Here is a 27,994-nt window from a genome sequence, read left to right as displayed (position 1 = left end):
AGACTTTCCAATTGTTACAGACCACAACCCCCTCACATGGCTGAATCGCGTATCAGGGGACAAGGGAAGATTGCTGCGGTGGAGCTTGTCCTTACAACCCTACAGCTTCTCCATCCAATACAAGCGAGGAAGCCAACACCAGAACGCCGATGGACTGTCTCGACAAGAAGAACCATAGGCTCCCCAGGCAGGCCTACCCCTGCCACTGTACAAGGAATTATAAATAACTGAGCAATGGGGACTAAAGTGAGCAGGCCAGAGGTCTGTGTAGACCTCATGGTGTGCTCACTGCTCACTTATTATGGGGGGGGGAGAGGTTGTGATGGTGTGATATGTTATGTGGATGTCATTTTTTGTATATTCCTATTTTTAACAATTCCAGTTATTTTCATAGTGTTTTTCTTATTACATTGTAAGTCTACAGCCTCACTGTATCTGTCTCTTGATGACCCCCTGTAGTGCATTAATCCCTAAGGCCTTTTGTTCTCCTCTGGGAGGCAACTTGTTTGACTACCCCTGGACAAGGAAGGGGGTGGGGGGAAGAACGGCAGCTGGACAAGTCAGTTCCGGTAGAGACAAGATGGTGAAAAGGCTGCATTTCAGAGAGAAGGACCCATTTTTATCCTCTGGTGCTAGAGTGTTTTGGAATCTCGTTTCCCTGGACATTTTATCCTGATACTGGACTGCATTCTTATTCTGGACTATCTTATCCTTTGTGTGGTGGACTGAATATGGACCTTTTCGTATTTTTGCCTGAATAAAGGTCTTGGGATTGTTCACTCTTCGCTTGCTCTGTTGATTGTGTGATACCAGAGAAGGACCCCGTGACAATACTGCTCCTATATACAAGAATATAACTACTATAATACTGCCTGTTATGAATGAGTCACCGTAGGAGGCAAAAACAGAAATGCTAGCTAAGTCCAGAAAACCAGAGAAGTTGGCAGCTATCGGATTGCAGACCCCTGAACCTATCAACAACAACTAGCAGTAGCCGTGGGGGGTTCCTATGGTGCCCTAGACCCCTCGATCACAGCCGGAGAGCTAAATAGCCTAAAGACAGAAAGGGAAATCTAAACTGCCCCAGAGCAGACCCCAAAGCAATAGGCAGCCCCCAACATATAATGACGGTGAAGCAAGAAGAAAAAACACTAACACAGATAGAAAGATAGACTGAGCAAATGATGGGGCCCAAGCTAACTAGATAGGACAGGATAGGAAAGCTGCTGTCTGCAATCTGCGATAAACCCTATCAAAATAAGAGCCAACAGACTGACAGGGAAAAAGGCCCTGAAGACGCTAGGCTTCAAAAAGACTATGTCAGTACTCAGGTATTTTCTGAAGACAGAGCAAAAAGGCAAAAAGGAATTCAGCTCACCCCAGCAGGGAATGGCAGAATCCAGAAAAGCAAGGCAAACTAAAACCAAAACACAAATGTAAAAAGGCAAAGCAGAAAACTTAGCTTTTGAGGAGCAGGAATCAGACTGGTCTCCTAGAATTCCACAGAGAAATCACCAGCGAGGCAGAAGGGCGTTGGCTGCCTTATATTCAGTCAGAGATCCCCGTCGCCCAGTCATCCTCTCCCAGCTCAGGTGAACTCATAACAGTACCTCCCCCTTGAGGAGGGGTCACCAAACCCTCATCCACGCCACCAGGGTGATCAGGGTGAGCCCGATGAAAGGCACGCACCAATCTTTTGGCATGAATATCAGAGGCAGAGACCCAGGAATTATCCTCCTGACCATAACCCTTCCACTTAACCAAATACTGGAGTCTCCGTCTAGCCAGACGGGAATCCAGTATCTTCTCTAACTCATATTCCATGTTACCTTCAACCAATACAGGTTCCGGAGGTGCCACCCCAGGAACTACTGGTTCAACAAACCTCTTCAACAAGGACTTATGAAACACATTATGGATTTTAAATGTGACAGGAAGAGCCAATCGAAAAGAGACCGGATTAATGATCTCCAAAATCTTGTAAGGCCCAATAAATCTAGGCTTAAACTTAGGAGAAGCTACCTTCATAGCGAAATTTTTTGATGATAACCAAACCACATCACCCACCTTAAACTGGGGACCAACGGTCCTATGTCGGTTGGAAAACCGCTGGGCCTTTTCCTGGGAGAGAGATAACTTATCCACCACTTGGTCCCAGATCTGGTGCATTCTCTCCACCACAGTGTCAACACCTGGGCAGGCAGAAGGCTCCACCTGCCCTGAAGAAAATCGAGGATGAAACCCAAAGTTACAAAAAAAAGGTGACATCAAAGTGGCAGAACTAGCTCTATTATTTAAAGCAAATTCGGCCAAGGGCAAAAATGAAACCCAATCATCCTGATCATCGGAAATAAAAAACATCTCAAATACGACTCCAAGGTCTGGTTTGTTCTCTCCGTCTGCCCATTGGTCTGAGGGTGAAACGCAGAGGAGAAGGACAACTGAATTCCCAGCTTGGAACAGAACATCCTCCAAAATCTAGACACAAACTGAACTCCTCTGTCAGATACAATGTTCTCAGGAATCCCATGCAAGCTAACCACCTGTTGCAAAAACAGGGGCACCAACTCAGAAGAAGATGGCAACTTAGGGAGTGGTACAAGATGAACCATCTTAGAGAACCTATCACAAATCACCCAAATAACATTCATTCTCTGAGAGACAGGCATATCAGAGATGAAATCCATTTAAATATGGGTCCATGGCCTCCTGGGGACTGACAAAGGCATCAACAACCCACTAGAGCGAGAACAAGGCTTAGACCGGGAGCAAGTCCCACAGGACTGCACAAAATTCCTGACATCATGAGACAAGGCGGGCCACCAAAAAGACCGACTCACCAGATCTCTAGTACCAAAAATACCTGGATGACCAGCCAATGCAGAGCAATGAACTTCAGACATCACTCTCTTCTTCCACTGGTCAGGAACATACAACTTTCCACTGGGACAACGCTCAGGTTTGTCCTCCTGGAACTCTTCCAGAGCACGTCTCAAATCGGGCGAGATGGCAGAAAGAACTACCCCTTCGCCTAAGATGGTAGCAGGCTTGGTCACCACAGGAGAATCAGCAAAGAAGCTCCTAGAAAGAGCGTCAGCCTTGACATTCTTAGTGCCAGGAAGAAAAGAGACCACAAAATCAAAACGTGTAAAAAACAAGGCCCATCTTGCCTGTCTAGGGTTCAAGCGATTGGCCGACTCCAGGTAAATCAAATTCTTGTGGTCAGTGAGGACCACGACTTAATGTTTAGCTCCCTCCAACCAATGTCTCCACTCCTCAAATGCCCATTTCATGGCCAACAGTTCCCGATTCCCCACATCATAGTTACGTTCAGATGGGGAGAACTTTCGGGAAAAGAAAGCACAGGGATTCATTTTAAATGTTACAGGATCCTTTTGGGACAAAACAGCTCCTGCACCAATCTCAGAAGCGTCCACCTCTACCTGGAACGGGAGTGAGACATCAGGTTGCCGCAAAACCGGGGCAGAAGTGAATCTTCGCTTCAGCTCCTGAAAGGAAGAAACAGCCTCCGGAGAACAATTCAACACATCAGCACCCTTCTTAGTCAGATCAGTCAATGGCTTGGCAATACTAGAAAATTTTGCTATAAATTTCCGATAAAAATTAGCAAAGCCCAAAAACTTCTGAAGGGCCTTCAAAGAAGTGGGCTGAACCCAATCATAAATGGCCTGTACCTTGGCCGGATCCATTTCAATAGTTGACGGAGACAAAATAAATCCCAAAAATGAAATCCTCTGTACCCCAAAAAGGCATTTCGATCCTTTGACATACAGGGAATTCACCCTCAAGATCCGGAACACCGTCCGAACATGTTCCACATGAGAATCCCAATCTTTGGAGAAGATCAAAATATCATCCAGATAGATAATCAAAAATTTATCCACAAAGTCTCAGAAAATGTCGTTCATGAAGCACTGGAAGACAGAAGGGGCATTAGTGAGCCCAAAAGGCATCACCAGGTACTCAAAATGTCCCTCTGGAGTATTAAACGCCGTCTTCCATTCATCTCCATGCTTAATGCGGATAAGATTATACGCCCCCCTGAGGTCAAGCTTGGTAAACCAGCAAGCACCTTTAACTCTGGAGAATAGATCCGAAATCAGGGGTAACGGATACTGATATTTAATAGTAATTTTGTTGAGGGCACGATAATCAATACAAGGCCTTAATGAACCATCCTTTTTGGCCACGAAAAAAAACCCAGCACCTAATGGTGAAGAGGATGGTCTAATATGACCCTTCTCCAACGCCTCCTTAACATAGGATCGCATAGCCTCGTGCTCGGGTACAGATAAATTGAAGAGCCGACCCATGGGAAATTTACACCCCGGGCTCAGTTCAATTGCACAGTCATAACTCCTATGAGGAGGCAAAGACGCAGACTCATTCTCACTAAATACATCATAAAAGTCCGCCAAATAGTCAGGAACATCATGCGACTGAGGAGAGGTGGAAAAAACTGGAGCCTCTATAAGGGCACACCGACAACCCCAACTCACCACAGACAAAGATTTCCAGTCCAAAACTGGATTATGAATTTGCAACCAGGGAAACACCAGAACAATGGTATCATGCAAATTATGCAACACCAAAAATCTGCAATTTTCTTGATGGTTTGGGGCGACCCGCATTACTACCTGAGTCCAAAACTGAGGTTTATTTTTCGCCAAAGGAGTAGCATCAATCCCCCTAAAAGGGATAGGCGTCCGCAGAGGTGTCATCGGAAATCCACAACGTTTAGCAAAATCCAAGTCCATTAGGTTCAGGGCTGCTCCCGAATCCACAAAAGCCTTGGCGGAAAATGTGGACAGGGAGCAGATCAGAGTAATTGCCAGAAGAAACTTAGGTTGAACACCACCCACAGAAAACGTGTGTGCAAAACGTTTCTCTCGTTTAGGACAGACAGAAATAATATGCGAGGCATTTCCACAAAAAAAACACAGCTTATTACGCTTTATGAACTCCTGACGTTGCTCCCTGGACAAAACGCTATCACATTGCATAGGTTCAGACATTTGTTCAACAGGTGGCAACACCTCTCGTGCAGTCCCACCATAGTATCTTTTACGGCTTCTTACAAACCCTTCCGAAAGAGAGCTGCCAAGGCATTATCATTCCAGGCAGTAAGGACCGCCCACTTTCAGAATTTTTGACAGTACAATTCTGCAGAATCTCGACCCTGGCTCAATGCCAACAGGGTCTTTTCAGCCTGATCAATAGCATTAGGTTCGTCATACAACAACCCCAAGGCTTGAAAAAATGCGTTCACATTAGTCAGACTAGGATCATCAGGTTTCAATGAAAACGCCCAATCCTGGGGATCGCCACACAGCAAAGAGATGACAATTTTAACATGCTGCACGGAGCTCCCTGACGAGTTAGGCTTCAAGGCAAAAAATAATTTGCAATTATTTTTGAAATTCAAAAATTTAGACCGATCCCCAAAAAACACATCAGGAGTAGGGATCTTTGGTTCATCAGCATGTGAATGAGCAAGGTAGGCGGAAATTCCCCGCACTTCCGCAGCGAGCTGATCCACACGATCAGACAATTGCTTTATCTCCATTGAGAGAGAAAAAAAAAATTCCCCCTACGGCCTCAGAGATACAGAGGAAAAAATAAACACACTTTTTTTTTTTTTTTACATCTTTCTTGCTATTGAGTAGCCTAGGATCTGCGGTATGGCTGGTGATTCTGTTATGAATGAGTCACCGTAGGAGGCAAAAACAGAAATGCTAGCTAAGTCCAGAAAACCAGAGAAGTTGGCAGCTATCGGATTGCAGACCCCTGAACCTATCAACAACAACTAGCAGTAGCCGTGGGGGGTTCCTACGGTGACCTAGACCCCTCGATCACAGCCGGAGAGCTAAATAGCCTAAAGACAGAAAGGGAAATCTAAACTGCCCCAGAGCAGATCCCAAAGCAATAGGCAGCCCCCAACATATAATGACGGTGAAGCAAGAAGAAAAAACAATAACATAGATAGAAAGACTGAGCAAATGATGGGGCCCAAGCTTACTAGATAGGACAGGATAGGAAAGCTGCTGTCTGCAATCCGCGAAAAACCCTATCAAAATAAGAGCCAACAGACTGACAGGGAAAAAGGCCCTGAAGACGCTAGGCTTCAAAAAGACTATGTCAGTACTCAGGTATTTTCTGAAGACAGAGCAAAAAGGCAAAAAGGAATTCAGCTCACCCCAGCAGGGAATGGCAGAATCTAGAAAAGCAAGGCAAACTAAAACCAAAACACAAATGCAAAAAGGCAAAGCAGAAAACTTAGCTTTTGAGGAGCAGGAATCAGACTGGTCTCCTAGAATTCCACAGAGAAATCACCAGTAAGGCAGAAGGGCGTCAGCTGCCTTATATTCAGTCAGAGATCCCCGTCGCCCAGTCATCCTCTCCCAGCTCAGGTGCTTGGTAATCAGCCTCACTACTTTCCTTCACCAGAAGAGGGAGTTCATCAGACCTCAATGGTGAAGGGGAAAATGAACTCATAACAACAGCCCCTATGTACAAGAATATAACTACTATAATAGTGCTCCTATGTACAAGAATATAACTACTATAATACTGCCTCTATGTACATGAATATATCTACTATAATACTGCTCCTATGTACAAGAATATAACTACTATAATACTGCCCCTAGGTATATGTACAAGAATATAACTACTATAATACTGCTCCTGTGTACAAGAATATAACTACTATAATACTGCTGCTATGTAAAAGAATATAACTACTATAATACTGCCACTATGTACAAGAATATAACTATTATAGTACTGCCCCCTATGTACAAGAATATAACTACTATAATACTGCTCCTATGTACAAGAATATAACTACTATAATACTGCCTCTATGTACAAGAATATTAATGCTATAATACTGCCCTCTATGTACAAGAATATAACTACTATAATACTGCCCATATGTACAAGAATATAACTACTATAATACTGCCCCTATGTACAAGCATATAACTATTATAGTACTGCCCCCTATGTACAAGAATATAACTACTATAATACTGCTCCTATGTACAAGAATATAACTACTATAATACTGCCCCTATGTACAAGAATATAACTACTATAATACTGCTCCTATGTACAAGAATATCACTATTATAGTACTGCCCCCTATGTACAAGAATATAACTACTATAATACTGCTCCTATGTACAAGAATATAACTATTATAGTACTGCCCCCTATGTACAAGAATATAACTACTATAATACTACCCCCTATGTACAAGAATATAAATATAACTACTTTAATACTGCCTCTATGTACATGAATATAACTACTATAATACTGCCCCCTATGTACAAGAATATTACTATAATACTGCCCCTATGTACAAGAATATAACTATTTTAATACTGCCTCTATGTACAGGAATATAACTACTATAATACTGCCCCATATGTACAAGAATATAACTACTATAATACTGCTCCTATGTACAAGAATATAACTACTTTAATACTGCAACCTATGTACAAGAATATAACTACTTTAATACTTCCCCTATGTTCAGGAATATAACTATTATAATACTGCCCCCTATGTTCAAGAATATGACTACTATAATACTGCTCCTATGTACAAGAATATAACCACTATAATACTGCTCCTATGTACAAGAATATAACCACTATAATACTGCCCCCTATGTACAAGAATATAACTACTATAATACTGCCCCTATGTACAGGAATATAACTACTATAATACTGCCCCCTATGTACAAGAATATAACTACTTTAATACTGCCTCTTTATACAGGAATATAACTACTATAATACTGCTCCTATGTACAAGAATATAACTACTATAATACTGCCTCTATGTACATGAATATAACTACTATAATACTGCTCCTATGTACAAGAATATAACTACTATAATACTGCCCCTAGGTACATGTACAAGAATATAACTACTATAATACTGCTCCTGTGTACAAGAATATAACTACTATAATACTTCTGCTATGTACAAGAATATAACTACTATAATACTGCCCCTATGTACAAGAAAATAACTACTATAATACTGCCTCTATGCACAGGAATATAACTACTATAATACTGCTCCTATGTACAAGAATATAACTACTATAATACTGCCCCTATGTACAAGAATATAACTATTATAGTACTGCCCCCTATGTACAAGAATATAACTACTATAATACTGCTCCTATGTACAAGAATATAACTACTATAATACTGCCTCTATGTACAAGAATATTAATGCTATAATACTGCCATCTATGTACAAGAATATAACTACTATAATACTGCCCCTATGTACAAGAATATAACTACTATAATACTGCCCCTATGTACAAGAATATAACTATTATAGTACTGCCCCCTATGTACAAGAATATAACTACTATAATACTGCCCCTATGTACAGGAATATAACTACTATAATACTGCCCCCTATGTACAAGAATATAACTACTTTAATACTGCCTCTTTGTACAGGAATATAACTACTATAATACTGCTCCTATGTACAAGAATATAACTACTATAATACTGCCTCTATGTACATGAATATAACTACTATAATACTGCTCCTATGTACAAGAATATAACTACTATAATACTGCCCCTAGGTACATGTACAAGAATATAACTACTATAATACTGCTCCTGTGTACAAGAATATAACTACTATAATTCTTCTGCTATGTACAAGAATATAACTACTATAATACTGCCCCTATGTACAAGAAAATAACTACTATAATACTGCCTCTATGCACAGGAATATAACTACTATAATACTGCTCCTATGTACAAGAATATAACTACTATAATACTGCCCCTATGTACAAGAATATAACTATTATAGTACTGCCCCCTATGTACAAGAATATAACTACTATAATACTGCTCCTATGTACAAGAATATAACTACTATAATACTGCCTCTATGTACAAGAATATTAATGCTATAATACTGCCCTCTATGTACAAGAATATAACTACTATAATACTGCCCCTATGTACAAGAATATAACTACTATAATACTGCCCCTATGTACAAGAATATAACTATTATAGTACTGCCCCCTATGTACAAGAATATAACTACTATAATACTGCTCCTATGTACAAGAATATAGCTACTATAATACTGCCCCTATGTACAAGAATATAACTACTATAATACTGCTCCTATATACAAGAATATCACTATTATAGTACTGCCCCCTATGTACAAGAATATAACTACTATAATACTGCTCCTATGTACAAGAATATAACTATTATAGTACTGCCCCCTATGTACAAGAATATAACTACTATAATACTGCCCCCTATGTACAAGAATATAAATATAACTACTTTAAAACTGCCTCTACGTACATTAATATAACTACTATAATACTGCCCCCTATGTACAAGAATATAGCTACTTTAATACTGCATCTATGTACAGGAATATAACTACTATAATACTGCCCCCTATGTACAAGAATATAACTACTATAATACTGCTCCTATGTACAAGAATATAACTACTATAATACTGCCCCTATGTACAGGAATATAACTACTATAATACTGCCCCCTATGTACAAGAATATAACTACTATAATACTGCCCCCTATGTACAAGAATATAACTACTTTAATACTTCCCCTATGTTCAGGAATATAACTATTATAATACTGCCCCCTATGTTCAAGAATATAACTACTATAATACTGCCCCTATGTACAAAAATATAACTACTATAATACTGCCCCCTATGTACAAGAATATAACTACTATAATACTGCTCCTATGTACAAGAATATAACCACTATAATACTGCTCCTATGTACAAGAATATAACCACTATAATACTGCCCCTATCTACAGGAATATAATTACTATAATACTGCCTCCTATGTACAAGAACATAACTACTATAATACTGCCCGCTATGTACAAGAATATAACTACTATAATACTGCCCGCTATGTACAAGAATATAACTACTATAATACTGCCCCTATGTACAGGAATATAACTACTATAATACTGCCCCCTATGTACAAGAATATAACTACTTTAATACTGCCTCTATGTACAGGAATATAACTACTATAATACTGCCCGCTATGTACAAGAATATAACTACTATAATACTGCCCCTATGTACAGGAATATAACTACTATAATACTGCCCCCTATGTACAAGAATATAACTACTTTAATACTGCCTCTATGTACAGGAATATAACTACTATAATACTGCTCCTATGTACAAGAATATAACTACTATAATACTGCCTCTATGTACAAGAATATAACTACTATAATACTGCCCCTATGTACATGAATATAACTACTATAATACTTCCCCCTATGTACAAAAATATAACCACTATAATACTGCCCCTATGTACAAGGAAATGAACATATTTTACGCTTTTCATCACTGGATTTGCTCTTCCACATTACACCTCCAGACAAGTGAAACGTTGGCTTTTATAATAATTAAAGTTTAGGAAGTGTGAACCTACCAAGCTTCTCAGTGGCCTCTACACACACACTGGGGTACATGCCGTCACGATATGTAGCAAGGAGGATATTCGACTTGGTTTTTACCATTATGACTCCATCGTTATCCTATGTGAATAAATGTATACAGTGACTTATTTGTCTCCTTTGATACAAGCTGCAAAGTCTGCATATCAAGTTATGCATATGGGGCTAATGACGATAGCCGAGTGCTTCACACATCTATGTCAGTCCCATAGATTTTGACAGGTGACCGGAGTTCCATTTATACAGTGCACACAGACCCCCATTCTTGTGTTTAGCAGATGCTTCCAGAGATCATACATTTATCATCTCTTAAAGGACTGTTTGTGACTGTAGACTTGTGACTCCTCAGTGCGCGCACAATGCACGCTGTGTCAGGATTCTCCGATGGTGGGAGCGGGCGGGCACGTGACTGCGATTATGCAATTTCCATACTTCCAGTCACATTCCAACTAGAGGTGTTTGGCTTCAGTCAATTCATTTGCATTGAGATAGACCATGCACGTCTAGTCAGCATGTCATCACATGTATGCAAATTGCATAATTGCGGTCACCCGCCCGCCCACTCTTGGAGAACAACGCGCTTTGGCACATTAAGTGACTGCAGATTTGAGCCCCAAGCCTGGACAACCCCTTTAACTTCTCTCCAATGGTGGCAGAGAAGTTGATAAATACTAGGAAACCCTCAGCAATCACCAGCACTCATGGTCTATAGCAGATCCCAGACGCCGGACCACTCACACATTTTGCATAGATGGAATTCTTATCCGCACGGACACACTGGTAAATCTTATCTCCAAAGTGAAAGCCTTCTCTTCTTAGGTCTGGACTCTTCTTGAAAGCATCAATGATCCCATGGATGTGATGAGGCTGGAGCTGTAATGTGACAATACACAGTGCCATGAATATCATCTACAGGGGTTGGACAAAATAATGGAAACACCTAAGGCTATGTTCACACACAGCGTTTTTTTAGCGGTTTTTACCGCGGTTTTCGCTATAAAACCGCTAAAAATAAGCTGCACAGTCATTTCTATGCATTTTGTACTTTGTGTGCACATTGATGCGTTTTTTACCGCGAAAAAAACGCATCTCGGTAAAAACCGCAGCATGCTCATTAATTTTGCGTTTTTTTCCGCGGTTTAGGCTTCTCCCATGCTTTTAGAAACCGCGCAAAAAACGCCGCGGAAAAATAGGTGCGGTTTGTGGGAAGGGATTCAGGTTTTTGTGCAGAAATTTTCTGCAACGTGTGCACATACCCTAACGTTTTGGCATCATAATCTTCGAACATGTTATAAACATGCAGACCGTGACATATGGTAATGTTTTCTAGTTGATTATTTGTGTTATGTGATATGTGTATGTAAATTAACTGTTTGTTTTGCAGAATTGTAAGAACATTGATGAAAACCTGATACCAATGGCAGACCTCTCGGATTTTCAAAGAGGCCAAATTGTTGGTGCTCGAATGGCAGGCGCTGGTGTAACAGAAAGTGCCCGAATGCTTGGCGTGTCAAGAGGTCCTGTCTCCAAAGTAATGACTGCGTTTGAAAAAGAAGGAAAAACGTCAGCAAAGCACAGGTCCGGCCGAAAGTCGAAGTTGACTGAGAGAGACCGTCGGATTCTAAAGCGAATTGTGAGAGAGGATCGCAAGACCACAGCTCCGAAAATCACTGCTGAGGTCAATGAACACCTACAGAACCCAGTTTCCACGAAAACTGTTCGTCGGGAGCTGCACAAATCTGGATTCCACGGAAGAGCTGCAATTTGAAAACTGCTGCTCTCAATGACAAATGTTTCCAAGCGTTTAGAGTGGTGTAGAAACGTCCAGAATTGGCCCCTCGAGCAGTGGAAACGTGATATTCTCAGACGAATCATCGTTTACCCAATTTCCGACCTCCAGCCGAAAGATGCATTCCATCAAGACTGCCTTCTCCCAACCGTAAAACATGGCGGAGGTTCTGTGATGATCTGGGGGGCCAATGATATCCCTTCATGGAAGAATTAACAACCGAGATTATTTAGGCATTTTGGGCAACCAAGTGCATCCTATGGTTCAAGCACTGTTCCCGGAGGGGAACGCCATCTTTCAGGATGATAATGCACCAATTCATACAGCTAGAATCGTTAAAGCATGGCACAAAGAACATTGTAATGAAGTTGAGCATCTCATCTGGCCCCCACAATCCCCAGACCTCAGCATTATTGAGCATTTATGGCCAATTTTAGAGATTCAAGTTAGACGTCAATTTCCGCCGCCATCGTCGCTCAAAGAACTGGAGGGTGTTTTAACTGAAGAATGGGCTGCAATTCCTTTGGAAACAATTCACACCTTGTATGAATCCATACCTCGGAGAATTGAGGCTGTAATCGCCACAAAAGGTGGACCTACACCATATTAAACTAACTTTTGTTGATGTTTCCAGGTGTTTCCATTATTTTATCCAACCCCTGTATATACCCACCATAGATGGGATAGTGACAAATAAGATGTAGACAGATCTGTATACTCTGATACTCATCCGGGTAGGTCTACACCACCTCGCGGCCACATAGACCTTCTTACGTGGAATCCCGGTGGTGAGGTCAGGGCGGTGGCTTCTCTTATCTTGACGAGTGCAGCTCTCTCCACATGTTGTGTTTTTATTAGGGCGTCATAAAGTAGATTCTGTATCTGGTTCATTGCTTCTTACACTGGCTGGAAATATGGGGGGGGAGACTAATAAGTGTTATTGTACCGCAGGAGGCACGGAGTCTCATGCTTAGCATTCATTATTAAGGAGGCATCAGTATGAAGAACAGGTGATCACAACGGGTCCTTTTCCCAACACCCCAACAAAGAGGTCTTCTTCTTCCTTAGGGAAGGAAGATGTTTTTCCAACATCTACTAACGTTCATGTCAGCTCAAACCAAAAACATTTCCAGAACCCGCTGTTTTCGAACATTGCAAACTGCAAAAGCTCTTACTGTCTTTGATCCAGTCTTGTCTTGATTACTGGATCGCACTACACTCTCCCCTCTTCAATCCGCCCTGAATGCAGCAGCCAGGCCCAAAATTGTGTCCAGCCGCTAAACCAGTGTTTCCCAAACTTCAGTCCTCATGGTCCCCAAAAAGATCAGGATTTGCTTAGCATTGCACAGGTGATGGAATTCTTATCAAGGCAGTAGAAATCGCCATATGCTCTCTCACCAGGGCAATACTAAGGAAATCCTGAAAGCATGATGTGTTGGGGGCCGTAAGGACCGAAGATTGGGAAATAATGAGCTAACGCAAAGCCTCCACCCTATGCCAGTCAATGCACTGGCAGCCCATCCGTTACAAAAAAAAATAAGCTTCTCACACTCGCCCACACAGCGCTCCACAGTTCTGAAGTGCCCTAAATCTTTTCTCTATCACCCTGCTCATACTCTGCAAAGTGCTGCACCACCCTACATCTATCTAACACCCTACCCGTCATCTCCACAGTGCTGCACCACCCTGCATCTGTCTAACACTACCCGTCATCCCCACAGTGCTGCACCACCCTGCACCTAACACCCTACCCGTCATCTCCACAGTGCTGCACCACTCTGCATCTAACACTACCCGTCATTTCCACAATGCTGCACCACCCTGCATGTCTAACACCCTACCCATCATCTCCACAGTGCTGCACCACCCTGCATCTGTTTAACACTACCCGTCATCTCCACTGTGCTGCTTCACCCTACATCTAACACCCTACCTGTCATCTCCACAGTGCTGCTTCACCCTGTATCTGTCTAACACTACCCGTCATCTCCACAGTGCTACACCACCCTGCATCTGTCTAACACCCTACCCGTCATCTCCACAGTGCTGCACCACCCTATAGCTCCTCCCTCAACTGTCTTCCACCTTACCTGTCCTCGCCACAGTTCTACACCATCCTACATCTCCTTCAGCCGTCTACCACCTTATCCGTCCTTTCCAGTGCTGCACCACCCTACATCACCTCCCTCAACTGTATACCACCATACCTCTCATCTCCACAGTGCTGCACCACCCTACATCTCCTCCCTCAACTGTCTACCACCTTACCCATCCTCTCCACAGTTCTGCACCACCGTACATCTCCTTCATCGGTCTACCACCTTACCCGTCCTCTCCACAGTTCTGCATCACCTAACATCTCCTCCCTTAGCTGTCTACCACCTTACCAGTGCTCTCCACCTGCAGCGCCACCCTATATCTCCTCCTTCAGCTGTCTACCACCTTACCTGTCCTCTCCACACTGCAGCACCACCCTACATCTCCTCCCTTATCTGTCTACCAAATAACTCGTCCTCTACACAGTCCTGCACCACCCTACATCTCCTCCTTCATCTGTCTACCACCTTATCTGTCCTTTCTATAGTCCTGCACCACCCTACATCTCCTCCCTCAACTGTCTACCACCTTACCTGTCATCATCACAGTTCTGCACAACCCTACATCTCTTCCTTCATCTGTATACCACTTTACCTGTGCTCTCCACACTACAGCACCATCCTACATCTCCTCCCTTATCTGTCTACCAACTTACTCGTCCTCTCCACAGTTCTGCACGACCATACATCTCCTCTCTCTTCTGTCTTCCACCTTACCGATCCTCTCCACTGTGCTGTATCACCCTACATGTCCTCCTTCATCTGTCTTCCACCTCACCCGTCCTCTCCACAGTGCTGCATCGCCCTACATCTCCTCCTTCATCTGTCTTCCACCTCACCCGTCCTCTCCACAGTGCTGCATCGCCCTACATCTCCTTCTTCATGTGTCTACCACCTTACTCGTCCTCTTGACAGTGCTAAACAGACAGCACAATGTCGGACAGAAGAATTAGAGTTATGTCTCTGGGAAGAAGGGGAAGAAAAAAAAAACGAAGCACAAACCATTTTTCTCTGTACCACTATATGGTGAAATGAAATGGTGTCATACAAAACTACAGCTTGTCCTGCAAATAACAGCTAGATCGACAGGAAAAAAAATAAATAAAAAAGTTCTTGGAAAAAGAGGAAACATTAAAGCACAAAAAAAAAATGTTGCCTAGCCAAGAATGGGTTAAAAATAAATTTATTGCAGGGGGTTTGCTCAATGGACATCTCCATTAACTACCTATGAGGTGTTTTTGGCATTGTTGTGCCCGTAAAAGCCCAGTCTATAGAAATATTATTTAAACACTGAAAAGAAAATGTGAGGATAGAATATTAAAAAAGTTATGGCTCTTAGGCCTGTTTCACACATCCGTTTTTGACCATCAGTCAAAATCCGCCATTTTGGAGAAAAAACGGATCCGCCATTTTTCTTGGCGGATCCGTTTTTTTCCCCATTGACTAGCATTATTGGTGGATTTTGACTGATGGTCGTTCGTTGCATCCGAATGTCAGCGGATCCGCCAAGATTTTGCCGTCCGCTGACATGACCAGACGGACCCTGCAACGTTTTTTCGGGCTGCGGATCCGCCATGTAGTGATTCAACCCCCAATTCTGTCTGGCTGCCGGTAGAAAAATCTCTCTCTCTCTCTCTCTTCCATGGTCACCGCAGCTCCAGACTTCCCGCGATCATGTCATCCCTGCTCCCCACATCGCGCGATCGCTCCACACATCCCGCAATAAGGACCGCTCACTTCCCGCGATGTCTGCTCCCCACAATGCGCGATGGTTGGCGCTAACATCCCGCGATAATCCCCAGGTTATCCCTCCCGCGATCCATCACACCTGCTCATGTCCCCTGGTCCCGGCTCCCGCGAGATCTCAGCCGCGCCATTCCTCCCACCCCGGCTCCCCCGAGATCTCGGCAGCGACATGGAGAACACTACATCACCGGTATTTTTTTTTTATTATTTAACCAGGCACAGTTCCTTTAAATTTGCCAGATCGTCGGATCCGTACATCCGCCAATCCGCTGGCACACGTTTCTGTCAGTTCAACTGCGGATCCGTTTTCCGCTATTTTGGCGGATTTGGACTGACAGAAAAAACTGATGTGTGAAAAGGCCTTAATAGAACTAGAATAAAAAATTGCCCTGACATGAATGTGTTAAGACTAAACACACCATTACTACAGATGAATCACCCCAAAATACTCCTATCCCTGATCACCTCTTCAATTTTCTCACCTCTTGCCCCGCTCGCCTGTCCCCTCTCCCCACTGCTCACCCCCTTGCTCCTCTCTACTCATCTCTCCTCCTCTGCTCACCTCTCTCTCTTGCTCACTTGTCCCCCTTGCTCACCTCTCCCCCTCTGCTCACCTCTCCTCCTTGCTCACCTCTCCTCCTCTGCTCACCTGTCCCCCTTGCCCCCTCTGATCACCTGTCCTCCTCTGCTCATCTCTCTCCCTCTGCTCACCTCTCCCCCTCTGCTCACCTCTCCCCCTCTGCTCACCTCTCCTCCTCTGTTTACCTCTCCCCCTCTGATCACCTCTCCCCCTCTGATCACCTCTCCTCCTCTGCTCACCTCCCCCCCTTGCTCACCTCTCCCCCTTGCTCATCTCTCCCCCTTGCTCACCTCTCTCCCTTGCTCATCTCACCCTCTGCTCACCTGTCCCCCTCGCTCACCTGTCCCCCTCGCTCACCTCTCCTCCTCGCTCACCTCTCCCCTTTGCTCACCTCTCCTCCTTGCTCACCTCTCCTCCTCTGCTCACCTCTCCCCCTCTGCTCACCTCTCCTCCTCTGCTCACCTCTCCCCCTTGCTCATCTCTCCCCCTTGCTCACCTCTCCTCCTCTGCTCATCTCTCACCCTCTGCTCACCTGTCCCCCTCGCTCACCTCTCCTCCTCGCTCACCTCTCCCCCTCGCTCACCTGTCCTCCTCTGCTCACCTCTCCCCTTTGCTCACCTCTCCTCCTTGCTCACCTCTCCTCCTCTGCTCACCTCTCCCCCTCTGCTCACCTCTCCCCCTCTGCTCACCTCTCCTCCTCTGCTCACCTCTCCTCCTCTGCTCACCTCTCCCCCTTGCTCACCTCTCCCCCTCTGCTCACCTCTCCTCCTCTGCTCTGCTCACCTCTCCTCCTCTGCTCACTTCTCCCCCTCTGCTCTCCTCACCTCTGCAGCCCACGATAACCTGCAGAAGGCGTGGCTACTACTACTACCACACTCCCGATTAGCTAGCCAAGTTCTTAATAACCCCGCCTACAATAATTTTCCCGCAACTGATTGGTTCTTATTTCTGCCACTCACTTGCTCATTCCCCGGTGCTTCTTGTGGCGACAAGGAACAACGCGTTGCTATGGTAATTGTCCCAAACAGCCCGGCGGAGTGATACCCGTTATTGTAGAATAGTCCCTGTAGTCTCTGTAGTGTAATATTTGATCCTTTATTGCTACTATATACTTTTAATGCTAATTACGCGTCTACATATTACCAGGCCAGCAAATAAAGGCGGAGAAAAATAAAGATAAAGTCCATAAGATGGAGGATAGTGACAGGAAAAAGTGACTACATAGTATTTACAGAGATGCAGCTGTGCCTGCTGCTGTCTGTGTGCAATAATAAGTGATATTATGCTATATTTCACTACTGCACAATAAGTAAGTTTAGGCCTGGTAGGAAAACTGGTAAGTGGGACTATATAGTGTGATGGGCAGGGAGCGGAAGGACACAGAGATGCAGAGACGAGTGCAGCGGCAGGGGTGGACGGTGCTGCCGCTGTCTGTGAGGGCTCCTGTCAGGTAAGGGCAGGTAATGCAGAAAACGGGACAAACGCCGGTGTTTTACAGCGTTTTACCTTACGGCAGATGTAGCAGAGCCGGCAGTGGCAGCGGCAGCTTGGCTGAGGAGTCTCTCCTTCCGCATGGCCGTGTGACGGCTGGTTTATTGTGGGACAAGGTGTAAATGGCACCATTCATCTCACCCCGCCATGTTCTGAAGACGGGAAAAAGCCAGAAACCGCGGCTCCGACATTGCGCTCCGGGCTCCGCTGTTCCGGCGTCATTGTGCTGCAGCTCAGCGAGGACGGAGGCGGAAAAAATCTGTGTATAGTGTAAGGCCTCTTTCACACATCAGGTTTTCGCCGTCAGGCGCGATCCTGCGCTTTTGACAGAAACCGGATCCGGCGAAATGCAATGCCGGATCCGGTTTCCCCCCCCATTGACTTGCATTTGCGCCGGATCGCGCCGGATGGCCATGCGTTTCATCCGGTTTTCGCCGGATCCGGCAATGCGTCGCGATCCGGCGTTTGGAAAAAACGGCTACTGTAACGTTTTTTGTCTCCGGCGAAAAAGCCGGACACGCCGGATCTGGCGCGTCCAGCTTTTTCACACAATGAAAGCCTATGAGCGCCGCAATGCGCCTGATCCGGCGAAAGCTGGATCCGGTTTTTTTGGTCTGAGCATGCTCAGTAGCTCTGCCCACAAGACATATATAAAAGCAAGACAGTGGGACCCACAGCCACACCCAACATGCCACCCAAGAAAGCAACCAAGCGCAGCAGGAGAAGGCAGGAGACCACTGCAGCACCATCAGCACCACCACCACCCCAAATGGAGCAGCAAATGGAACATGCTGAGAAGGGGAGGCCAGCAGCAGATGAGAGACGGTAATTATCAAATCCCCCATTCCTCCAAACTAGGGCCATGGAATATCAAGATATTCATGGGCCCTTTGTTTCTCTTTATTCAACAGCCGCCCAAGAGATGCAGCAGCAGCAGCAGCAGAAATGGCATCACTGGCAGCAGCAACAGCAGCAGCAATACCCACAGCCATGGAGTCTGGCCATCAACAGGACAGCACATCTTCTTCTGGGAGCCCTCCCTCGCATCGTCAGCGTTTGACGGTAAGTTTTTATTTCCAAAATCCATCATCTCTGTAATATATGTCTATTCATTGCCTTTTATTTCAAAACAGGAATCACAAGATGAAGAGGAGCTCCCAGAAGAAGGAAGGGGTGGACAGACACCTGAAGTGGGCTCACAATTGGTAAGTTTTTTGCATCAAACGCAGAAACACAACATCACACTACACACAACACATAGAAAACAATGTTCTGCAGACCACACACAGCAAACAAATGCCTACATCCAAAGACATAACATTTTTTGTTTTCTTCTCTAGTCTTCCCAATCTGGTGCTCGGCCAAGAGGTCCTCGCAGTGCCTCCCAGGGTCGTCGGCGACAGCAACGCGGCGGTCACCAGCGTGTAAGTATAAATATTTTTGCTTTGTTTTTTTGCACTTTTTATTTCATTTCTTTTGTGGAGGCTAATTATGTTATTTTTGTCTTTTTCTTTAACAGCCTTCACAGCGTGCTCCCGACTCTGACGGTGAGGATGGAGGACTCAATGTGGACCACCTCATCGATCTCGTCAGAGAAAGGGAGCCGCTCTGGAATATGGCTGACCGCCGCCACGCTGACCTTATCGTTACCCGACGACTCTGGGAGGAAATCTGTTCGCTCCTTGTGGGCCGCTGGGAGGACCTCGATGTTCGGGCCCAGATTAAAGAGCGTAAGTATATACAGTACCGGTTGCTTGATGTAAACCAGTGTTTCCCGAACTCCAGTCCTCGTGGTCCCCACGGATCATGTGTTCAGGATTTCTATTTACTATGGAAATCCTGAAAACATGACCCCTGGGGACCATGAGGACTGGAGTTTGTGAAACACTGATGTTGTATACTAACCACTCCTTTCTCGTTTCAGGTAACAGAATTGTGAATCGGTGGCGGTCTGTGAGGGATCGTTTCAAGAAGGAGTTCAATAAAGAGATGCGGTCCCCGAGTGGATCTGGAGGACGCAGGAGCAAGTACAAGTACGCACAAGCCCTGTCGTTCCTCCGGGAAACAATGCTCACCAGAAGGTAAATATTACACACCACATGTGAAAAAAAATGTTAGATGTAACTTTTTTTTTTCAGCCAGGGCCATACCATGTCAGTATTTTAATTGTTTTTTTTTCTCTTTATTCCACAGCACGGTGAGCAGCACTCGGGAGCCTGCACGATTGGACCCTTCTGAGGCGATCCCTGAGGAGACCGGCACCGAGGGACACTTCGACCGCCCCGGTACATCTGCACCTTCCCAGCCTTCCCACACATTCGACCCATCTGTCCCATCCACCAGCACAGGAGCATCGTGGCCGCCTACATTACATGAAGCTGCTGGTGAGGAGATCGCTTTCCCTTTACCCCACCCTTCTGCCCCTGCCACCTCTAGTACACCTGCGGGTACTGGGCGACAGCGGCAGAGGGGTCAGGAAAAGAGTTATGCGCAAGAGTTCTTGCATCTGAATGCATCTTTCCAGAACTGTCTAAAAGTCTTGTCAGAGCAAATCTCCGCAGGCTTTCAGAAGATCAACTCCAGCATTCTGGAGGTGAAGACACTTCTGCAAACCATGCATTCAGAAGCAAGATCTTCGCCAAACCACACCTTTTTCAGGTCTGTTGTGGAGCGCATGGCAACACTATCTCCTACCCAGCAGATGCATGTAATGCATTCGTGCCACGGTGCTCTACAGCAGGTTACCTCCCAACCTCCACCTCCCACCACTGTAGTTCCTCCACCTGCACCCCCTCCAGCCACTTTCCATCCTCCCCCTCCTATTACATCTGCACCCCCTCCAGCCACTTTCCATCCTCCCCCTCCTATTACATCTGCACCCCCTCCAGCCACTTTCCATCCTCCCCCTCCTATTACATACCAGCAACCTCACCAGTACCAGCAACCTCCCCAGTACCAGACATCTCCCCACTTCCAGCAACCTGCCCCGTACCAAACTCCTTCCCCGTACCAAACTCCTTCCCCGTACCAAACTCCTTCCCCATACAACTTTCCATCAACATCATCTGCTCCTACAGTCCCTGCCCAACCCTCCACTCCACCGCCCACCACCTCTTCTGCCTCCCACATGTCCACCCATTCTGTAGCTTTTTCCACACCTTCACCTCTAACTGTTCCTTCCCCACCACGATCCCAGTCCTCTCTCCACACACCCAGTGTCGAAGTGTCCCGCAGCCCCTCCAGCAGTATTTCCACCCCACACTACACAAATTTGTAATGTGTGTTTTTTTTTTGTAAATTCTTTATTTTAGAATTTTTTAAGTTTTTGAACATCACCATTAAACACAACACCAATTCTCAGGTACAGTTGGCGACATATTAAATAGTGTCTGGTTTAGGGCGGGAAGGGAGGAGAAAATAAGGAAAAAATAGGTAGGGGAGGAAAGGAAAAAAGAAAGGGAAGGGGAAAAGGGAACATATTCATATACAATATCAACAACATTAACAATAACAACATGTGGTTGACAACATGAGCACAATCATTGCATGGGTGCACTTCAAAAAATAACGCTTCTCCATGTATTACAATTGAGCTATCTAATATGGGGTAGTAAGGCCAGGAGCCCCAAAGCAGAAGCCACCCAATTCAGTAGAGCCTAACAAAACAAAAAACTCCAGAATGTTCCTAAAGAGGATTGTCTTCTAAGTACCTATTCCAAGGGGCCCAAGTCGACACGAAAGCTTTATGATTATAAATTTCCCAGCTAGACAGCTCCTCTAAACGATAAATCTGATTTATTTTCGTATACCATTCTCCCAACGTGGGAGGAGCTACATCCTTCCAATGGGTAGCTATCAACTGTCTCGCCGCACTCAACATCAGTGGAAGAAGCCCATGTTTTTTTGGTAAAAAATCTTTTGACGGGCATGAAAGGAGAGCTTCCGTGGCTCCAAGATCCACCTTTATTAATCCTAATTTTTTGAGAACTAACTCAACTCCCTCCCAAAAAATTCGCAATCTAGGACATTCCCAGAATATATGCGTATGATGTCCTCTAGGATTGAGGCATCGCCAGCAATCATCATTATCCACGAGGCCTAACTGGAACAACTTAGCTGGAGTTAAATGCCACCTAGTTAATATTTTATAAGAATTCTGCAAAAGTACACATCTAGAAAAACCCCGAGCATTTGACAGCATTTTAGATATTTGATCTTCTGTAAACGTGATATTAAGTTCAATTTCCCACGAGTGTATAAATGAGGGTTTAGAATGTACATTCGGAGAGCTGAGATGTGAGTAAATGCGGGATATAATTTTCTGCCGTGGGGATGGAAGTTTAATCATAATATCTAGCCAGGACCAATTAGATTTAGACGGGAATCTCCTTCCAAACTGTAAAAGTATGCGTTTGATGTGTTGTTTCTGGAGAAAATTTGTTGGTTGGACCGATGCCCCCTGTGGCCAAGATCCCTCCCGCAAAGTGTTATTACTATAAAAACTATTTAACGTTTCTCTAGGGAGGTTGGACCATAAATTGTATGGATCCTGAAAGTCTTGCTCTAACAAATAGGGAATTGAGCCAATCGGTGTCAATGTGGAGGGGAAAGTATCTTCCGGGAACTCTCCCATTACCAATCTTTTAATACGCAACGTAGTTGTAGTTACATCATCCAACCTAAGAGAGGCCGGCGGCTTAGCCCTAGTCCAGAGATACGGCAAACCTCTCGGGCCCAGTAAAGCCCAGTCAACACTATCCCCCTCCTCCCTTTCAGCACAGGACACCACCTTTAACCATCTACTGAGATGGATAGCCTTATAATATAAAAGAAGGTCTGGAACCCCTAACCCTCCAAAAGAGAGAGGACGAGAAAGAAACTTATAAGGTAACCTAGCCCTTTTATTTTTCCATATAAATTTTCCAATAAGGGATTTTAATGTTCCAAAAAATGTCAGGGGAATCCGAATCGGAACCATGTTCATGGTATATAGTATAATGGGCATTATATATGCCTTAAACACATTAATACGACCCATCCAGGATAAAGTGGGTAAGCTATACTTCTGCATCAGGTTTTTGACCTTTTGAATTAAAGGAGTGTAATTGTCATGGAATAGGTTAGTGGGGTCTCTAGTTATCATTATTCCCAAATATCTAATAGAATTAGTGGCCCAAGAGAATGGAATCTGCGTACGAATGGTGGAGGTCTGAGAGTGAGGGAGACCAATGTTTAACACTTCAGATTTTGACAAATTGATTTTGAAATTAGAAAGGAGACCAAAATGATGAAAGGCTTGAAGAATAATTGGAAAGGCCTGGGATGGATTGGAGATAAGGAAAAGCAAATCGTCTGCGAAAGCTAGAGTCTTAAGTGACCTCTGACCCACCGTCAACCCCTCTATACGTTGATCTTGTCTGATGCTTTGTATCAAAGTTTCTATAACTAAAATGAACAAAGAAGGCGACAAGGGGCAACCCTGTCTAGTCCCGTTGCTAATCCCAAAACTATCTGACAGGGTGCCGTTGACTCTGACCTTGGCCGTCGGTTGTGAATAAAGCGAGAGGACTGCTGTTATATATTGAGGAGGGAAGCCAAACTTAATCATTACTTGTTCCATAAACCTCCAGCTCACTCTATCGAAAGCCTTCTCAGCATCCGTCGACAAGAGCATCAAGGGCATACCCCGAGTCTTAGCAAACATTATAGACTGAATGACTTTAGTAGAATTATCCTTCCCCTCCCTGCCTCTTACAAAGCCTACTTGGTCTGCATAAATTAGCTTAGGTAAGAAATTGCTTAATCTGCCCGCTAATATTTTAGCCCACATCTTGATATCTGCATTAAGCAGTGATATTGGTCTGTAGCTAGTGCACAGATTGGGATCTTTACCCTCCTTAGGGAGGACTGTGATGTATGCCTCCAAGGATTGTCTAGGGGGGAGCTGGCCTGCTAAATAGGAATTAAACAAAGACACTAGGTGAGGTAACAGTGGTTTTATAAACTTTTTATAATAGATAATGGGAAGACCATCTGGGCCCGGTGCCTTTCCGTTCGGAATAGTAGAAAGAATGTCTAAAATCTCTGTAGGGGTAACTGGGGCAGTCAATAAGGACTGACCTTCAAGAGTTATTTTAGGGAGATGTAACGAGGTCAAAAATTCTTTCATTTTTGCTAAGGCTGTGACTGGCTCCTGCATGCTATCAGGTGTATTTAAATTGTATAAATTTTCATAAAAGTCTTTAAACTCCCTGGCAATATCTGCAGTCCCGAGAATTGAAGAGCCATCTAAAGCTCTAAGTTGTCTAATAAACGTCTTTTCCTTTTGTTTCTTAAGTAGGGATGTCATAAGCTTACTACTCTTATTGCCATGGAGATAAACCTTCTGTCTACTTCTCATATAAATTTTTGCTGATTTAATGTTTAAAAGGTTTTTTAATGAGGTTCTCAGATCTGTCAGTTCTGACAATATTTTATTTACCTGAGATCTCTTATGTAACCTCTCGAAGGAACTGATTTGATGTAGAATAGACACAACCTTTTTTGATCGCTCCTTTTTCAAATATGAGCCTAGGGCTATAAATTCCCCTCTCATTACTGCTTTATGAGATTCCCACACCATAGGCAAGGGCGGGCCTGAGTGCAAATTATTCTGAAAAAAGAAGTCAAGAGTACTTGTCAGTTTTTCAATGTGAGAATCCGAGTCCAAAAGAGTTTCATTCAGTGACCACGACCCAGCCGGCCGTGGTAGAGTTTTTATCTCTATGTCAAGAAAAATGGGAGCGTGATCTGAGAGAGAAATGATATCTATATTAGCTTTTCTAACTAATTGGAGATTAGCTGTTTGTACCAGTAGGTAATCAATTCTGTGATAGCTATTATTCGGATGGGAATAAAAAGTGTAATCTCTGCCCGAAGGAAAAAGCGTTCTCCAAGGGTCTATCAGATGCAATTTTTGTAATGAAAGGTGTAATCGTCTCAGCGCCCTCTGAGAAAGAGCCGATCTGCCCGTTGAAGTATCTAAGGCTGGGTTCAAAGATACATTAAAATCCCCTCCCACCAACAACAGACCCTCAGTAAAAAGTTCCAGAACATTCAATGTTTTACACAGCCAACCTATCTGGTTCCTATTTGGGGCATATAAGTTACACAAGGTAATCCTAGTGTTAGCCAAAAAGCCCTTAATTATAATGTACCTGCCTTCTGAATCAGATAAACAATCGCTCAAAATAAAAGGAACATTTTTCTTTATAGCAATACTCACTCCACCCGACGCTGAACCGCCCGTACTGTGATACCAGGTCGAGTAGCGAGATCTAGACATATCTGGGACTCTCCCTTTTTTAAAATGTGTCTCCTGCAGGAAAACTATACTAGATTTCTTTGAGTGCAAAAGATTCATCACTTGGCTTCTCTTATTCGGAGAGCGTAAGCCCTTTACATTATACGAGGCCACAGTTATAGTGGCTAAGTTCACCTTATCACCCATAATTTGTTAAAGAAGGTAATAAAAAGGATTCCTCCGTCATCAAACCACAGAAATTAAAAGAAAAAAACAAAGAGATAAGAAAAATAACAAAAAACCTAAAAATTATTAAGATAAAACATGAGAAATACAACAAGAACCAACTACCTGTCTGTGGCAGAGGCAGGGGGTCAAAAATACCTCCCATAACAGAACAGGAAAAAACATTTCTGACACACGAGTGGCATATGTTAACTTATACGGCAATTGAATGATATCAACACCTGAATAAATGTCAAACTTAGCAAGCTAAAATAGGATAAAGCATGTCCGAACGGGCCGAGGGGTCCGGCTCCAGTGTGGAAAAAACAAATACAACCGGGAGAAGCACAAGAAAGCTCAGGGGGGTATCTCCTTTTCCGTTCCAGATTTCCCTCTTTTGGGAGTCGAGCGTCTCTTTCCCAAGACCCAGTCCCCCTGTCCTCCAGTAAAAGCATGAACAGGGGGAGGCGTACGATGATCCATGTCTAGAGGAAGCCAGGAAGGAATGTCCATAGGGGCAATGCCAAAAGCGTCCCATATTTTGGGTAAATCTTCAGGGGTCCGAACCATTATTTGCCTACCATCTCCTTGTATAGATATACCAAACGGAAACAGCCATTTATATAAGATTTTACGCGAGCGTAACACCTCCAGGAGGGGCCTTAGGACTCTTCTTTTTGCAAGGGTCGACGGCGCAACATCCTGATAAAGATGAATAGCAGATCCCTCATAAGAAAGATTTTTAATGTCTCTTGAAGCGGACAAAATAGCATTGGTATCCAAATAGCTCAGTAGACCGCAAATCACATCCCTCGGAGGTTCCGTTGGTTTCGGCTTTGGTCTAAGAGATCTATGCACCCTTTCTATTACAATTCGGTCACATGTTTCTTGTGGAATTAAGAGGGCAAAGATCTCCTTAGTAGCTTTTTCCAATATCTCTGTGGAAACACTTTCAGGCAAGCCTTTTATCCGTATGTTCTTTCTGCGACTCCGATTTTCCTGATCCTCAAGGGCCAGAAAAGAGTTGTTAAGCTGTATTCTGTGATAATCTAGATGTTCTCTCATAGCATTGGAGTGGCTAATGATAGAGGACTGAGAGGACTCCAAAGACTCCACTCTATTACCAATGTGTAACAAGTCCGCTCTCATACCAGATATTTCATTAACCAATGGTTTCATAGCCTGTGCTAATAATTTTTTAAAAAACGATCTAGAAAGTTTCCCAGAGTCTGATTGAGTGACATCGCTGCCAGAAGCATCGTCACTGGAATCTGAGTCCTCGGCATGCTCCTCCTCCACAACTTCTACAGGGAGCCTTTTAGCATTAGGCTTAGACGTAGCAGATTTGTTTTTCAAAAATTTATCCATTTCACCTTGTTTGCTTCGATGCGCCTCCGCAGTCAGCGGTTTTGCACGCTCTTTATTAGTTTTGACCATTTTGCTCAATTGAAGCGTGCCTAAAATTTACCACCCGTGCGTCAAGAAAAGTCTAGTACAGCATTTTACTATATAAAAATAACCCCATGTAACTTGGAGGGTGAGGGGTTAAAAATTGGAAACATCCGCGGGGATCCGCTGGAGCCGGCAGAGACAGGGTAGCGCCAACTCTCCACTGCTGCGTTTATATCAGCAGACAGCAGCACTTCTATGTGGGGGGAGCGATATCCCCCGCTCAGGCCTTGCAGAAAGTCTCAGCAACGCCGGGGGCCGTCAACAACCTGTCTGGCCCAGAGCCAGCACCCTCCTCCCCCTCATGCAGCTCATGCAGCGACAGCAATCCCCGCAGGCCACACAGACAGCACACCGGGGGTTTCCTCTCACCGCCTTGTGCTCCAACAGGCGAGACCGCTCCCTGCTCTGCGGTCTCACACCTCCACCAAGGGCCTCCTGCGGTCCGGATCTCCGGGTCTTGTACTCAGGGGGATATATAAAGATGGCGCCCGTCTTCCTCCAGCGCCGCAGCACTCTCCACGAGGCCGCTCAGCGCTCCGGTGCCGCGTCTCCACACCACCCCTCACCTTCTTCTCCAAGCCCGGGGCACTCTAAAAATCTTTTTTGTCGCTTTTATGCCGCTTTTATCTGGGCCAAATAAGGCAATTTTGTGGCTAGGAGCGGGAGCTGCCATAAAACACGTCCTCCCTGTGTGAGATCCAGGCCACGCCCCCTGTAATGTGTGTTTTTTAATAAAAATGCCCA

The 27,994-nt window shown here is 44.4% G+C and overlaps 2 protein-coding genes across 4 annotated transcripts in view; one reads left to right on the top strand and one right to left on the bottom strand.

Moving 5' to 3' along the window:
* The window catches only part of PFN4 (profilin family member 4), a 67,908-nt gene extending 49,470 nt beyond the window's left edge, over positions 1 to 18,438 (bottom strand). Inside the window, exons 1-4 of one of the 2 annotated variants that reach the window (XM_073568325.1) lie at positions 17,584 to 17,670; positions 13,153 to 13,284; positions 11,328 to 11,462; positions 10,565 to 10,670 (exon numbers count right to left, since the gene is read on the bottom strand). In XM_073568325.1, the coding sequence (XP_073424426.1) occupies positions 10,565 to 10,670; positions 11,328 to 11,462; positions 13,153 to 13,269 (358 nt within the window). In that variant the 5' untranslated portion in view covers positions 13,270 to 13,284; positions 17,584 to 17,670. Of the gene's footprint in view, positions 1 to 10,564; positions 10,671 to 11,327; positions 11,463 to 13,152; positions 13,285 to 17,583; positions 17,671 to 18,306 lie in introns of those variants that run through there. The other variant, XM_073568326.1, reaches the window with a different exon arrangement.
* Positions 18,182 to 27,994, top strand: part of LOC141083853 (protein FAM228B-like) — a 725,331-nt gene continuing 715,518 nt past the window's right edge. The window contains exon 1 of one of the 2 annotated variants that reach the window (XM_073568323.1): positions 18,182 to 18,260. Coding sequence is in view for 1 of the 2 variants with exons in the window: in XM_073568321.1 (XP_073424422.1) it covers positions 18,414 to 18,554 (141 nt within the window). In the remaining variant the exon portion in view is untranslated. Of the gene's footprint in view, positions 18,261 to 18,398; positions 18,555 to 27,994 lie in introns of those variants that run through there. The other variant, XM_073568321.1, reaches the window with a different exon arrangement.

This window comes from Dendrobates tinctorius, unplaced genomic scaffold (assembly GCF_039654945.1).
Source record: "Dendrobates tinctorius isolate UK_male_01 unplaced genomic scaffold, ASM3965494v1 ptg000021l, whole genome shotgun sequence".
In the NCBI taxonomy this organism is placed as follows: Eukaryota; Metazoa; Chordata; class Amphibia; order Anura; family Dendrobatidae; genus Dendrobates; species Dendrobates tinctorius.
The sequence above is the reverse complement of the archived record's forward strand: the minus strand, read 5'-3'. Positions and strand labels throughout refer to the sequence as shown.